The 15,616-nt window shown below is 35.0% G+C and overlaps 2 protein-coding genes across 8 annotated transcripts; one reads left to right on the forward strand and one right to left on the reverse strand.

Moving 5' to 3' along the window:
• Positions 1-1,489: 1,489 nt before the first annotated feature.
• Positions 1,490-15,601, forward strand: LOC100175928 (blue copper oxidase CueO-like). Of its 7 annotated transcripts, XM_026840439.1 has the most exons (8): positions 1,490-1,647; positions 2,586-2,709; positions 11,345-11,415; positions 12,850-13,034; positions 13,625-13,726; positions 14,105-14,236; positions 14,551-14,750; positions 15,314-15,601. In XM_026840439.1, exons 3-8 carry the CDS (start codon positions 11,373-11,375, stop codon positions 15,444-15,446), a joined length of 795 nt encoding a protein of 264 aa, XP_026696240.1. In that variant the 5' UTR covers positions 1,490-1,647; positions 2,586-2,709; positions 11,345-11,372; the 3' UTR covers positions 15,447-15,601. The 7 variants fall into 7 exon arrangements, with proteins under 7 accessions (XP_026696240.1, XP_026696239.1, XP_026696241.1 ...); XM_026840440.1 differs by lacking the exons at positions 1,490-1,647; positions 2,586-2,709 and adding an exon at positions 12,173-12,373 and having other exon boundaries at positions 11,300-11,746; XM_026840442.1 differs by lacking the exons at positions 1,490-1,647; positions 2,586-2,709 and adding an exon at positions 12,223-12,373 and having other exon boundaries at positions 11,300-11,746.
• Positions 3,591-10,102, reverse strand: LOC113475746. The gene is made up of 2 exons (XM_026840437.1): positions 5,550-10,102; positions 3,591-5,261 (listed from the first exon to the last, which is right to left on the reverse strand). Exons 1-2 carry the CDS (start codon positions 10,086-10,088, stop codon positions 3,591-3,593), a joined length of 6,210 nt encoding a protein of 2,069 aa, XP_026696238.1. The 5' UTR covers positions 10,089-10,102.
• Positions 15,602-15,616: the final 15 nt, after the last annotated feature.

Below are 15,616 nucleotides of genomic sequence, written 5' to 3' on the forward strand. Positions count from 1 at the left end.
GCACAAATCTTTAAGTTCTACTTTAAATATTTGATTCGTTGGCGCTCTTACAATAGCAGCGTTATACAGAGCTGCACTTCGAGTCATGTTTAACTTTTTGTGTTTATGTTTTAACTTGTAAATCTTAGCAAGGTGACATAATAATCGAGCTGCTTCAAGTTTAGTTCCTTCTTTTTCTTTTCCATCTTTACACAAATCCCTGAACTTTTGAGCAACACATTTCTCAGGCTCACTAACCTCATCTTGTATAAAATCATATTCAGTTGATTCCATTTTAAAACTTTCTCACATAAAAGTTACTCTTGTGTATTAGTGTGACCCTTAACAAAGTTTGTAATGCCACAACACAACTGTAGTCTCCTTTATATTGAATAGCTTTCTTTTATGCTGAAAAAAAGAGATCGTATTTAATGAGAAACAACTTTGTAATAGTTCCATTTGTTACGTCATAATAAAGTCAACGATTGTTTTAAACAATCTAGAACGCCGCCAAGATTGTTCCGATTGTTATATTGATATCGTATTATAAAGGTAATTGTTGGTTAAATAATGAAACACCTGCGTGGCATTGTATTTCAGAAGAAACATCTCTGTAAAAAGAGAACAGGACTCGCGTTTCATTGTATAACTTGGTGACAGTGTGTTGTACTGTACTTAAACTGGTCAACCTTGTATTGGTTGTCATGGAAGGGAACGGATTAGTTGGTGTATATATTGTAAGACAAAAGCCTTTTATCAGACTCCACATAAACAATAATAACTTGATGCCGAAATGCCATTGGTTGAAGCAACTGTTTGACAAACAGGAACTATATGGCCCATACAGTAACTTTATAATTAAGGCAAAGATTGTTTGACCAATCTAGAACGCGCCGATATTGTTTTCCCTTGTTACATGGATATCGCATCATAATGATGATTGTTTGTTAAATAATGGAACACCTGTGACCTCATTGTTACAATACAATGAACATTGACGTGTCACATTGTAATTGAATCCATGGTATTGTCTGAACGACCTATTATGTTATACAGTCTAGGTTGGGTAATATTTTTTAAAACTTATAAAATGAGGGAAATGATGGTTCCACTTTAAACTATAATGCCTGGTCTATATTTAATATGCATAAGACTAAACACTATGTTTGATTTGTGTATATGTTAAGCCATAAAGCCCTTTTAGTGGACAAAAGGATAATTCCTACAACCACAGATAAGAGAAGATATAAACACAACTGTGTTCACAATTACACACTTTTTTCAGTAATTTTGATGAAACAAAGATAAAACTTTACAAACCTGGTCGAAAATCTGTATGTTTTTCTACAATAATAATATTTTGTAAGTGTCAATGGCGTGTTTTTATTTTTGTGGTTTTAACCAAAAATATAAATAAACAAAAACACCGAAACGTTCCTTCCACACTTATATAACATACAGGTGCCAGCAACAATATATGATAATAATGATTGTTTATTAAACAAAGGTCAATTGTTCCAGGTCACAGTTCACCGATTCCTGATCCAGTGTTTCGCGTGAGCGCACAAACAGGTTCGTTCTTAGCGAGGGACAACACATCAAACTTTATTGATTGTTGAAAACGTCTCGGTGTCGGTGATTCATGTTTGTTTCAATCCGAGGGTTTGGGTGAGTTCATAATAACCTTTGTGATGTCATGAATGTAACTTATTTATCCTTGCGTGGCGTGACGACGACAGTCAGTATAATACGGGTGTTCTGTTTCATACACCTCATGCCCGCTTACAAGTTACCATGTATTTGACTTATTTTTCCTCGCATGGCAGGCAACGACAGTCGTTACAACACAGGTGTTCTGTTTCATACACCTCGTGCCCGCTTACAAGTTACCACTCATGTAACTTATTTATCCTCACATGGTGGGGCAACGACAGTCGTTACAACACAGGTGTTCTGTTTCATACACCTCGTGCCCGCTTACAAGTTACCACTCATGTAACTTATTTATCCTCACATGGTGGGGCAACGACAGTCTTTATAACACAGGTGTTCTGTTTCATACACTTCATGCCCGCTTACCAGTTACCACGTATGTAACTTTGTGGGTCATTAAGTTTCTGTATGGCTAACAAATTGGACAACCCATTAGTGACCACTGGGTTAAAACAATTACTTTAATTGTCTTCAGAGATATCATATAGTACCCAGCAACTAACCATATCATATAATACTCTCAGCAACCAACCATAGGTATCATAATTCTCAGCAACCAACCATAGATATCATATAATACTCAGCAACCAACCATAGATATCATATAACACTCAGCAACCAACCATAGATATCATATAATACTCAGCAACCAACCATAGATATCATATAACACTCAGCAACCAACCATAGATATCATATAAAATACTCATCAACCAACCATAGATATCATATAACACTCAGCAACCAACCATAGATATCATATAAAATACTCATCAACCAACCATAGATATCATATATTACTCAGCAACCAACCATAGATATCATATAACACTCAGCAACCAATCATAGATATCATATATTACTCAGCAACCAACCATAGATATCATATACAGGAATTGAAACTCGATGATGCGATACATGCAGTCATGGATGGACGACCGTTTGACGGACAGGTGAACATTAAGAGGATCTGGGGAGGGAAGATATAGAATCCAAAGTAGAATCGTCTTTATTAGGGTTAGTGTGATGTCATAATTGTATGTATGATATCATAATAATGTGGGCTCACTATAGAGATATAACTTACTATGAAGTGATTGGACATTTTCAGCATAGAGTAATAGTATTTATCTCATAGTTTCTATACAAGTTTAGGGTATTAGTATATTGGACTACTGGCACCTTATAATTGCCATGCTTTAACTACAACTACCCCAACATTAGCAATATCTTATATTTAGCTCAGTTTAAACACAGTCCCCAACTTTCTCTTTCATGGCTAAGAGTCCCTAACAAATTCTAACTAATACTCGATGTTACATACTTAATAAATTAAATACACAGGTATATACATAACAAGTTTAATACACAACTATTATATACAACATGTTTAATACACAATTATTAAATACAACATGTTTAATACACAATTATTATATACAACATGTTTAATACACAATTATTATATACAACATGTTTAATACACAATTATTATATACAACATGTTTATTACACAATTATTATATACAACAAGTTTAATACACAATTATTATAAATAACATGTTTAATACACAATTATTATACATAACAAGTTTAATACACAATTATTATATACAACATGTTTCATACACAATTATTATATACAACATGTTTAATACACAATTATTAAATCTAACATGTTTAATACACAACTATTATATACAACATATTTAATACACAATTATTGTATATAACATGTTTAATACAGAATTATTGTATATATATATATATCATATTTACTGGTTATAATGATAACACCACAGTAGTAATTTACATATTAAATGGACAGAATAATAAGTAACTGTGTTATCGTATGCTTATACTTTCGCCGTTATTGGTTGAGAAGGTTTGGTTAACAGTTATTGGTAGGTGGTAATCTTATGAAACACAAGTCGTATTTCTTGTTTAATGCCATTAGGTATTGGTTGCTTAAGTTTGTTACAGATTCTTACATATTCCAACCAATATATAAATGCTTCATAATATTTGCCAGTATTAAAGTAGCAAGCTACATATAAATGATAAAGCTCCATGTGCACCACTGTTGTTGTATGCTTGTACAGTTGCACTAATTGTTTAGCTTCATCCAGTAGTTTCAACGCTTCTGTGTGTTTTCCATCGATTATCAGTGTTGCAGCAGATTCACACAACCTTAATGGATGGTGGAATATGAACAGTTGAAATGTTAGCTTTGTGTTCGAAATGTTATAATGTATTGGTTGCTTAAGTTTCTTACAGATTCTCGCATATTCCAACCAACATATGAATGCCTCGTAATATCTGTCGCTATTAAGATAGCAAACTGCATATAAATTGTATAGCAGCCTGTGCACCATTGTTGTTGTATTCTTGTATGGTTGCATCATGTGTTTGGCTTCATCCAATAATTTCAATGCTTCTGTGTGTTTTTTATTGTTCATTAGTGTTTTAGCAGATTCAAGCAACTTATTGAAATTGAGGTTTTTTATTTCTTTAAATGTTAGAATTGTCGCTTGTTTAATGAGATTAAGTATTGGGTACTTAAGTTCATTACAGATTCTTGCATATTCCAACCAACATATCAATGCCTTGTAATAACTGCCAGTATTATGGTATAAACTTGCATGTGCACCATATAGTAGCATATGCATTACTGTTGTTGTGTTCTTGTACGATTGTGTCCGTTGTTTGGCTTCATCCAGTAGTTTCATTGCCTCTGTCGGTTTTCCGTTGATTGTGGAATGCCGGAAAATTTGTTGAAATATTAGGTTTATTCTACGCTTAATGTCATCAGGTGTTGGTTGCTTAAGTTTCTTACCAATCCTTGCATATTCCAACCAACATATAAATGCCTCGTAATATCTACCAGTATAATGGTAGCAAGCTGCATATGCTTCATATAATAGCCTGTGAATCACTGTTGTTGTATTCTTGTATGGTTGCATCATCTGTTTGACTTCATCCAGTAGTTTCAATGCTTCTGTGGGTTTTCCATTGTTGATCAGTGTTTCAGCAGATTCACACAACTTCAAAGTTTGATCGAATAGTAATTGTTGAAATGTTAGTTTTGTGTCCTGTTTAATATTATCAGGTATTGGTTGTTTAAGTTTCTTACAGATTCTCGCATATTCTAACCAACATATTAGTGCATCATGATTTCTGCCGGAATTATTATAGCAAACTGCATATGCATGATATAGTAGCATGTGCACAACTGTTGCTTTAGGACTGTACGGTTGCATCATCTGTTTAGCTTTATACACAAGTTTAAATGCTTCCGTGTGTTTTCCATTGATCATCAATGTTAGAGCTGATTCAGACAAGTTGAAGGGATGCCGGAATATAAATATTTGAATTGTTAGGTTTATGCTCTGTTTAATGCCATCAGGTATTGGTTGCTTACGTTTCTTACAAATTCGCGCAAATTCCAACCAACATATGAATGCTTCATAATTTCTGCCAGTACTATGGTAGCGAACTGCATATGCAGCATATAAATCCATGTGCACAACTGTTGTTGTATTCTTGTAGAGTTGCATCAATTGTTTGGCTTCATCCAGTAGTTTCAATGCTTCTGTGGGTTCTATCAGTTTTGCAGCAGACTCACACAATCTCACAGAATAGAAGAAAACAGATCGGTAGAATGTGTCTTTAGTCCATTGTTTAGTGTGATCAGTTATTGCTGGTTGCTTAAGTTTCTTACAGATTTTTGCATATTCCAACCAACATATAAGTGACTCGTAAGTTCTGCTGGTAATCATATATCGGCAAGAAATTAAATAACAACCGTACATGTTCACATATGGTTTATCCTTATACGGTTGCATCATGTGTTTGACTTCATCCAGTAGTTTCAATGCTTCTTTGTATTTTCCACTGTTTATCAGTGTTGCAGTAGATTCACACAACTTTATAGAAAGAGTGAATATGAAATGGTAGAATCTGTCTTTAATCTCTTGTTTAATTTCATCACTTATAATCAGTTCAAGTTTATTACAGATTCTTACACATTCCAACCAACATATCAATGCCTCGTAATATCTGCCAGTATAATGGTAGCAACCTGCGTATCTGCGATATAACATTGCATGCACAATTGATAATCGGTTCTTATACGGTTGCAACATCTGTTTGGTTTCATCGAGCAGTTTCATGGCTTTTGTGTATTTTCCATTGTTGATCAGAGTTGTAGCAGATTCAATTATGGTTATCTGTTTTCGAAATAAAACTCGCTGGAATGCAACTTCTATGTCCTTAAAATCCAACTCATTCATTGGTTCTTTAAGCTTCTTAGAAGTTCTCGCATATTCCAACCAGCATATAAATGACTCATAACGTGTGCCAGTTTTACTGTAACAACTCCCATATGACTTGTATAAGGACTTGTGCGCCATCATTTGCATAACTGATACCATACTATAAGGCTGCATTTGTGTAACTGTTGTTGGAGGCTTGTTGTATATTTGCATCATCTGTTTGGCTTTATCCAGTACTTTCAATGCTTCTATATTTTTTCCTTTGATTAAAAGGGTTTGTGAAAAGCTACTCAATTTAAGACTTTGTACTATAACGAATGGTTTGAAAAGCAGTTTCATAAAGTGTATAATGTCAGGTTGCATTGGAAGATTAAGTTTTTTAAGCATTCTCGCAAATTCCAATGAACACATGACTGACCCATATTCTCGTCCAGTTTTTTGGCAACACGTATGGTGTACAAAGAAATAATTTTTGTATGCTACCAACAATTTTTTGTACATTGCTTTATACATTTTTAATTTTTGTTTTGCTTCTTTCAGTGGTTTAAGTGCTTGTATGCATTTTCCATTTTTTATCAGTATTTCAGCAGATATGTAATTCTTTTCAAGTTGATCGTAAAGAATCTTGCTTAAATTCAATTTGATTTTTCGTTTGGTATCATCATCTATTGGTTGCTTAAGTTTCTTACAGATTCTTGCATATTCCAACCAACATACGAATGCTTCATAATCCCTGTCAGTATTTGAGTAGCAAAGCCCACGTAAATAATAAAGAGATGCATGCGCTAACGTTGTTGTAATCTTGTAAATTTCCATCACTTGTTTGGCTTCATCAAGCCGCTTTAAAGCTTCTCTGTGTTTTGTATTGATTATGAATGAATTAGCAGATTGACACAATGTCAAGGGATGATAAAATATGAAACGGTGAAAAATCTCTTTTATGTCTTGTTTAATGTTGCTAGATATTGGTGTATTATGTTTCTTGTGGAGTCTCACAAGTTCCAAGTAACACATAAATGCCTCATAGTATTTTCCAATACCATAATAATAGACCGTGTTTAACTGATAGACCTTCATTTGTATATGTGCTATGGTTTGCTTATGCGATTGTATCAACCACATAGTTGGCTTTTGTTGGTTGAATCCTTCTGTCTGTTGTTGATTAGTTTTTAATCTTTCAACAGGTTGTTGCAATGTCAATTTTTGAAAAGTATTTTTTATTACTGGTTTAATGACATCATCCATTGGTAGATTAAGTCCCCTTGAAATTCTCACATATTCTAACCCAAATAAGAATGACTCGTAATATCTACCCTTACAAAAGTAGCATAATGCGTATGAAAAGTAAAGATCCATATGCACAACTGTTTTTGTATTCTTATATGGTTGCAACATTTGTTTAGCTTCATCCAGTAATTTTAATGCTTCTGTTGGTTCTCCATTGTTAATCAGTGTGAAAGCAGGCAAATGCAATTCATGAAATATTAATTGGTAAAGAGATAGTTTCATCCTGTGTTCCAATAAATTACCTACTGGTTGAATATGTTTCTTGTAGATTCTGGCATGCTCCAACTCGCATATGATTGCTTTGTAATATCTGACAGTATAATAACTGATATATGCATGATATAGGTACCTGTGCACCACTGTTGTTTTGTTCCTGTAAGGTTTCATTATTTGTTTGGCTTCATCCAGCAGTTTCAATGCTTGGGTGTATTCTCCATTTATTATGAGTGTATGTAACTTCCATGGATGGAGTGAATTATGAAATACTAATCTCTGAAAAGCAGTTCGCATAGTACACCTTGTGATGGTAGGTATAGTTGTTTTACATTTTATAAGAATTCTTGCATATTCAAACCAACATATAAATTCCTCATAATATTTGCCAACATAGAAGTAACATTGGGCATATTCAAAATACAGAGGTGCGTGAAAGAGTGTTTTCTTCTTGCATGATTGCAACATCCTGTTTACTTTATTCAGTTCATATAAAGCTTTTGTGTATTTCTTGTTTTTCCGCAGGGTTTTTGCATACTCCGTCAAATTCATAGCACTTTGTATGATTCTCTCTGAAGGTTTAAACTGTTGAATTAAATTCAAGATTTTTTCAAAAACACGTTCTGCACGATCATAGTATTGAAGTGACATTAAAACACCAAAGTATGTAAGTATACCAGTTGGAAAGTTTAGTTTAACAGTTTTTACTAAATCATCCAGTTCCTGCATCAGAGTTTCAACTTGTGTTGTAGAGAACTCATATAGCTTGGTTGTCTCATTGTATGAAAGTTTCACCAAACTTTGCAGCTCAAAAGCTCTAACAAACAATTTATTTTCTGGTGTGAGGTTCAATTGGCTAACTGCTGAGCAAAGTTCTAAGACTAGTTCATGTTCTTGAGCATTATCTGAATTACATATAGCAAATTCATAAACAGCATATGTTTCTGCACAAGGTATCATTTTGGAGATTGTTGTTTTTATAAATGTGACTAAATCTTTGTGAAAGCCAAGCAAGTGTAAAGCAATCATTTCGGAAAACGGCTCTATAATACAGTTATTTTCCAGTGCTTTATTTGCTGTGAGCATATTTTCATAGCCATCCCTTTTCAGTCTGAAATGTAGATCAAATGTTTTCTTCATAAAAGAAATCATACTTTGTTTTCCTACAACTTCAATCAAGGCAGAAGTAACTTCAGACTGTTCAGAATCTTTCATAAGAACATCATCTTGTTGCCCCTTTGAATGATAAACTTTGGCTCGAACCTCACAAGCCACTGCTACCATGAACTTGAGTTGGTGCGCTTCCCTGGCACTGAGTTTTCCAATATTTTGTCCACTATTTAATTCATCAATGATATCAAAGCATGATGATGCTTGTAGTGAACATAATCGACCGATGGCTGAAATAAATATGGTTGCACCTCTGTATATTGCTTTCTTTATGTTGTAGTTTTGTAAACCAACAACACCATGGTGTTGATGAGTAACAATGTTAAAGTTTTCCAAATCTTTTTGTATTTGTTCCATTAAAGTTAGAAAAATATTTGTTTCGACGTTTTCTTTAACCTTGTGGCGAGCTTTATCTTGATACTCAGCACAAACTGCTTCATCACCAGCTACAAAGCAAGCCTTGGATAAGACATCAGCCACATGGTATCCTTGCTTTACTTGTTCTTTACTATCCAAGTACCGAACCATTTCATCAACTGGTTTAATAAATTCAGTGTTCCAAGGTTTGTTTTTAGTTGCTGGTCGTCCAAGTGGGCGTATGCAAGCATGGGCTACCATTCCATCATATGTCACCCCATTAGGTGTAACATGGTCTATGAACCAGTCTCTATACCTGGGGTTTATACTTGGAATTGCAACACAGTTGATCATGGTTTCTCCGAGGTTGATTAAGATGATGTTGAAGATTGTGGTGAACCATCTGAAGTACTTCATGATCCTCTTACGATCCTCCATCTTAGCAACATTATCAAGGACAATGATGTGTTCGAAATCTGAGTATAGGGTGATTTCTGATCGTGCCAAGGAACCCAATCCAACTACAGCATATTTGCATGGTGGTGCTCCCATAATATCTATGCATTCATCAGAAATAAACCTCATTAACTCAGTGTAACTTCTTGTAACTCCTTGTTGAATAATTTGAATATCTAAGACTTTTTTCCTTTGTAGTTTAAGTAGTTGATCATCATCCAAACCATACTTGATTATTTCAAGCTGATTATAACTTTCGCCAAAATATTTGCGCATCTCTTGGAGAACGGTTTTTATTGTTAAAGACAAAAATATCAAGCAAGCATCAGGCTTTGTGGCGTTTGCTTTCACCAGAACTGCTGAGCACAAATCTTTAAGTTCTTCTTTAAATATTTGATTCTGTGGATCCCTCACAATAGCAGCGTTATACAGAGCTGCACTTCGAGTCATGTTTAACTTTTTATGTTTAATTTTTTTTTCATAAATTCTGGCAAGCTTATGAAATATTGAAGCTGCTTCAAGTTGGGTTCCTTCCATTTCTTTTCCACCAGAATCACATAAGTCCTTTAACACCTGGGCAAGATTCTTTTCCTCCTCACCAACCTCATCTTGTGTAAAATCATGTTCAATCGATTCCATTTTAAAACTTACATACAGAGAAGCAGCTTTAATGCATTAACTGTTAACAAAGTTTACAGTATCGCAATACAACTGTAGTTAAGAAACAGACCAGAGTTTAATATGCCTTCACCCAACTACTGTGAGAACACCTATGCCTACTAAGCCTTTGACTTTAATTATATTTTAACTTGGCTGCAGTCATTAAATGGAATATTGTTCCGCTCTTGTACAGTAACTGTATGTGGAACAACACATCATGTGTGCTTTAATGTGGATGCACTGTCACAGTTTCCTCTTGGGTTCCTGTTAGGAAAACGACTTTCTTTACGTCATTTTGCTTTGGCTCATACACTCATATAGGTGGACTTTATTATTAATTTTGGATTCTGTTTTACAAGAGTTATATAGAATAACCTTTTCCAGTCTTGTTCACTTTTCGCCATACTACGTATCATTGCCGAATTTGTATTTCATGAGAAGCCACTTTGTAATAAATTGATTTTTTCCATCATAATTAAGGTAACGAATATTTAAAATATTTTAGAAAGTGGTTGTTTTCCATTGTTACTGTGAAGGGCGACGAATATGTAGGTATAGATCGAATATTTGAAATATTTTAGAATTCATCGTGATTGTTTTTCATTGTTACATATTTGAATGTAACTTACTTTATCCTCGCGTGGCCGGAAAACGACAGTCGTTATAACACGGGTGTGCACCTCGCGCCAGCGTATATCGCATCATAATGATGATTGTTTGTTGAATAATGAAGCATTGTGACAGCTACTGTATGCATAATAGGATGTCCCACCGACCACTTTGGTTGCGTAATTAAATTGCACATTAAGTCAAAACAGGAAATGCTCGTCACAGTTTAATTAATGTTGGTAAAGCCATTTATGCTTCCATAGCTTATAGCTATATTACTACTATTATAAATATTTGAAACCTGGTATTATACTTTTATTTGTGCATTATTATGGACAATCTCATACTTTATTGTTCTCACACATTGTATTTCAATATAACTGGCTGTCTGATTGCGGTAAAGCAAATATGTAACAACTTTGAATTATGCAATGTACCGGTGATGATAGTTCATGACATCACAGACAATATTGCTGAGTCATCATTTAAAGGAAGTTTGCGATGATGATGTAATTGTCAACATCCAAGTGATGTTTCTCTTCACTAAAAAGGGAGGATTATCATGGGTTTGATCCCGGATGCGAGGGGTCTTCGTCCACATCCCAGCAGTGTTTCTCTTCACTTAGGCGTGAGGAATCAAAGATTTGATCCCGGATGCGCGGGAACTGTGTCTTCTTCTTCCATCTCGCACCACTAAGTAAGTTACAGTGTTAACTAAGCTGCACAAAAGCTGTTGAGGTGAGATGAAATATACGAATGTAATTCTGTAGCTCTAAATTATTATTAAGAAAGACATATGTGACTTATTGCATAGCAAGACAAACTTCAGAAAACTTCACAAATTTTATGATGGGTGTTCTGTTTCATACACCTCGTGCCAGCTTATCAGTTACCACATATGTAATTTTGTTCATGAATATTTTTGTAATGTATGGCTGAAAATTTAGACAACCCACAACGGACCTCTGTGTTAAAATGACCAGGACGCAAACGATAGCAGCATTGAGCTTTGAACCCGTTTCCTACAGGTCGGCAACCAATTAGACATTATGCTTGATATTAATTTTAATACACACAGTATTGTTTACTTAGTGTATTATTTCTGTTTTATAACTGGAAATTAATAATGAGCTGAAACTCATTTTGTTATATTTTTATGCAAGTAAGAATAATTTATATATAGTAGGGTGGGGTAACACGGAACACCTTTTCAGTCTATTTTCTCTTCCCATTTGGTATTAAACAAAGAATTATAAAACCGTACTCCGACGACTTCCATTGACTGTTGTTAATTGTTTAAAATACGATCAAGATATTTGGATATTGTGTGTTGAAGGTGTCCCATCTTCCCCCACCCTACTATATACATACAAAAAAAATATTCCTAATGAAAAGCATTAGCACCCACTACTTTAGCATTATTTTATATTGATATCACTTTTGACACTTTGCAGCTGAACTGTGGATTTGGAATTAACTAAACTTATTACTGTCAATGCCACAGCAGCAAGATTTCCCAGAATTGAGCAATACTCAATACATATGTTTCCTCCTTGCTTGCTGCAAATGGGAATATGTTTATTTGCCTTGTTAGTTCATATAAAATACACATTGAAGAACATCAGGATAGATGAGTTGTGATAATTAATAACAAGGCACATACAGAAATTAAATAAAAGAATTGTAAAGAATTGTATTAGTTTATAAAAAGTCCGCATCCTAACATAAAATAATTGAAAATATATGCTATTCTACTAGTAAGACTTAGCTTAGCCTGTAAGGTTACAATATGAATCTGTGGGCAGTAGTTTGCTTCTTATTATTTGTGTTTGTTACAAAATCAGACGGACAATGCTCTCATACTAACCCATGCATGTTTAAAGGTTTCCTATTTGTTATAATGTTGTTTTATTTAAAACCTTTTAGTATAAAAATATTCTTGTTCGGACATCGAGCATGAGGTGTATGAATACACCATGTTTGTCCGGTGTATAAGAAGACACCCATGTTATAACTCGACAGTGAGCATGAGGTGTATGAATACAACATGTGTGTCTGGTGTATAAGAAGACACCCATGTTATAACTCGGCAGTGAGCATGAGGTGTATTTATCATGAATGTTATCAACAGGAGGCGAACTACTCCGTCAACCCCAGCAACATATCTCAAGTAATGGTGAATTGTCACTGACATACAATGTACGGATGGCTGACTTCCAAGTTGAATGGTTGACTTTACATCGAAGAACGTATAATGGAGAAATCCCTGGTGCTACTTGGAGGATTAAGAGAGGGGACAAAGTTAACTTACACTTGGTGAGGTATTGTAATGACGGTGTGTAACTGTCTGTATTATTTATGGCTACCAGTGGTATACTGTTGAGTAGTTACTGCCACTGTTGAGTGGCGACTGCCACCGTTGAGAATGACTGCCACTGTTGAGTAGTGACTTTTCATGAACACCCGTGTTATAATGACTGGCTTTATAGTCCGGCGCCATGGCTCAGTGGTTTAGGCGACTGCATCGTAACCAAAGTGTTTCCAGTTCAATGATTGACGGCGAAACTAATACTGATTGGCGTATGTGTCCTTGGACAAGACATTTAACAGACATTGCTCCAACCCAGTGGTCATTAATGCGTTGTCCAAATTATCAGCCATATCAACACAAAAAATATACACAAAGTGTAAAATTATGTTAACTCGTAAGCACGCAAGAATAAAAAATGGTTCCAGAAATATGTGTCTGATTGAGATGTGGTGTAGCGCCACCGGTCAAATAAAAGACTTAAATGAGCTTTCCGTATGTTGGGGTAATGGGCCAAATCTGGCCTAAATCCTATGACCTTGACAAGGACCTAACCCAAAAAGAATAAAACAAAAAAATACATACACATCCAAAACAGAACAACACTCTAACTGAACCTGAGAAGTTGCAACCATTCAACGGGTTCCGATTCACAAACTCCACGAACATCCATACCCATGGTTTGCACATAAGTAGCAGGGTAAGCACACTGTTTCATATTTAGGTTAAATTCAAGATAAAACTGTATTGCTTTTTCTTTCTCTTTGTTGTGTTAACTAATTTGATATTTTCTATTGATCAATAAAACTTATGTTATTATTCATTATATCTATGGAAGGAAAAATAAGTTGCATATATGGTAATTCGTAAACGGGCACAAAGTGTATGAAATTGAAAACCTGTGTTATAACGACTATCATTGCCCCACCATGCGAGGATAAATAAGTTACATACGTGGTAACTACTTAGCGAAGCAACGAGGTGTATGAAACAGAACACCCGTGTTAATACGAATGTCGTTGCCCCGCCATGCGAGGTTAAATAGGTAAATTCATTCGACTTGTTATTCCAACTCAAGGAACCTGAAGACAACATCTTTGTTCATCTGAAACCCGGCCAGTCGTACAATTACAAATACAACATTGATCCTGACAATCCATCTGGCACATATTGGTACCACTCCCATTTGCACGGAGCTTCCTTGTTTCAGGTTGGATGAAATAATGGAACTTACTTAAATTATTACGCACACCGTTGTTGCTTCTTACATATTAAATATTAGGAATGGCTTTTCCGGTAAAAAACTCTATTTTTAGTCTGCCATCTGGCTTATTTTTTGTCTTTATTTATTCAAACAATTTTTTATATGTTAAACCATGTTAATTGTTTTTCTGTTTAAACATAAGTGACCATTTTGAAATATAAAACATTCAATAATAATCTCCATTATGACATCATACCCACCATTATGACATCATACCCACCATTATGACATCATACCCACCATTATGACATCATACCCAGGTACATAGTGGAATGGCTGGCATGATTATTGTTGACGATGTGAAACACGAGACACCAGATCACTTATGGAAGGTTTCATGTCCCGAGCATTGTGAACATGATATACAACTCGTGTTTCAACCCATCTTGGAATATAGGAACCTGTTTGGAAACGGGTTTTCAACTCTGCAAATGCGAATGCAAGATAACCAATTGTTCTGGTGTGTTGCATATATATTAAATGAATGAATTTATTCATTTATTCTCCACCAGTTACCACATATGTAACTTATTTATCCTCGCATGGCAGGCAACAGCAGTTGTTATAAAACGGGTGTTCTGTTCCATACACCTCAATCTCGCTTATAAGTTACCACATATGTAACTTATTTATCCTCGCATGGCGGGCAACGACAGTCATTATAACACAGGTGTTCTATTTCATACACCTCATGCTTACGAGTTAAATTACTTTGTTTTAATTGCAGACCAAAAATTACTTTGTTTTAATTGGAGACCAAAAATATGACTAATGGCTGGCAATTCAAACAATACATGAAACCACTGGGTTGTAACAATTACTACTGAAGGTGGCTGTACACAGTATCCAGCGTGCGAATTCACATGCGAAGTCGTATGCAAAACCATTACCGAGTACCGAATGTGGCAGCAAAATCCGGACAAAACAGACAAAAGGACGAATTCCGGATACTGTGTACAGTCACCTTATGTGTTATTGTGTATTACAATGACTAGAGTGCGTTAACATTCACTTTGTTTACAGGCATACAAATATCATATCATCAGGTGGCACCTTGGCACAGTGGCTTGCAAGGAACATTTATCTCTACACAGTTAACGGGCAAGTTAAACCAGTGGTTGCCATGCCAACAGGACAAACTAAAAGGTTCAGGTAAGCAGAGAAAGATTTTAAAGTCAAGTTTTCTAAAGTTTAGCGCTGCATTGGTTAGCGAATACTTAGTTACGGCAATTACATTGATGGGAATCTATCTCGCCAAAAATCCACCTATAATGGTAGCAGCATTGAAGCTATGAACCCGGTATCCTCCGAATACAACATCCACTC

This window comes from Ciona intestinalis, unplaced genomic scaffold (genome assembly GCF_000224145.3).
Source record: "Ciona intestinalis unplaced genomic scaffold, KH HT001264.1, whole genome shotgun sequence".
Taxonomy (NCBI): domain Eukaryota; kingdom Metazoa; phylum Chordata; class Ascidiacea; order Phlebobranchia; family Cionidae; genus Ciona; species Ciona intestinalis.

Excerpts from the sequence above, each read along its gene's own strand:
- LOC100175928 (XM_018817324.2), top strand. The coding sequence starts at position 12,508 with ATGAATCTGTGGGCAGTAGTTTGCTTCTTATTATTTGTGTTTGTTACA. Across the intron at positions 12,602-12,849 it reads TAACCCATGCATGTTTAAAG|GAGGCGAACTACTCCGTCAA; the intron begins GTTTCCTATTTG and ends TGTTATCAACAG. Across the intron at positions 13,727-14,104 it reads GTTTGCACATAAGTAGCAGG|GAACCTGAAGACAACATCTT; the intron begins GTAAGCACACTG and ends TTCCAACTCAAG.
- LOC113475746 (XM_026840437.1), bottom strand. The coding sequence starts at position 10,088 with ATGGAATCGATTGAACATGATTTTACACAAGATGAGGTTGGTGAGGAG. Across the intron at positions 5,262-5,549 it reads CATTGAAACTACTGGATGAA|GCCAAACAATTGATGCAACT; the intron begins GTCAAACACATG and ends CTACTGGATGAA.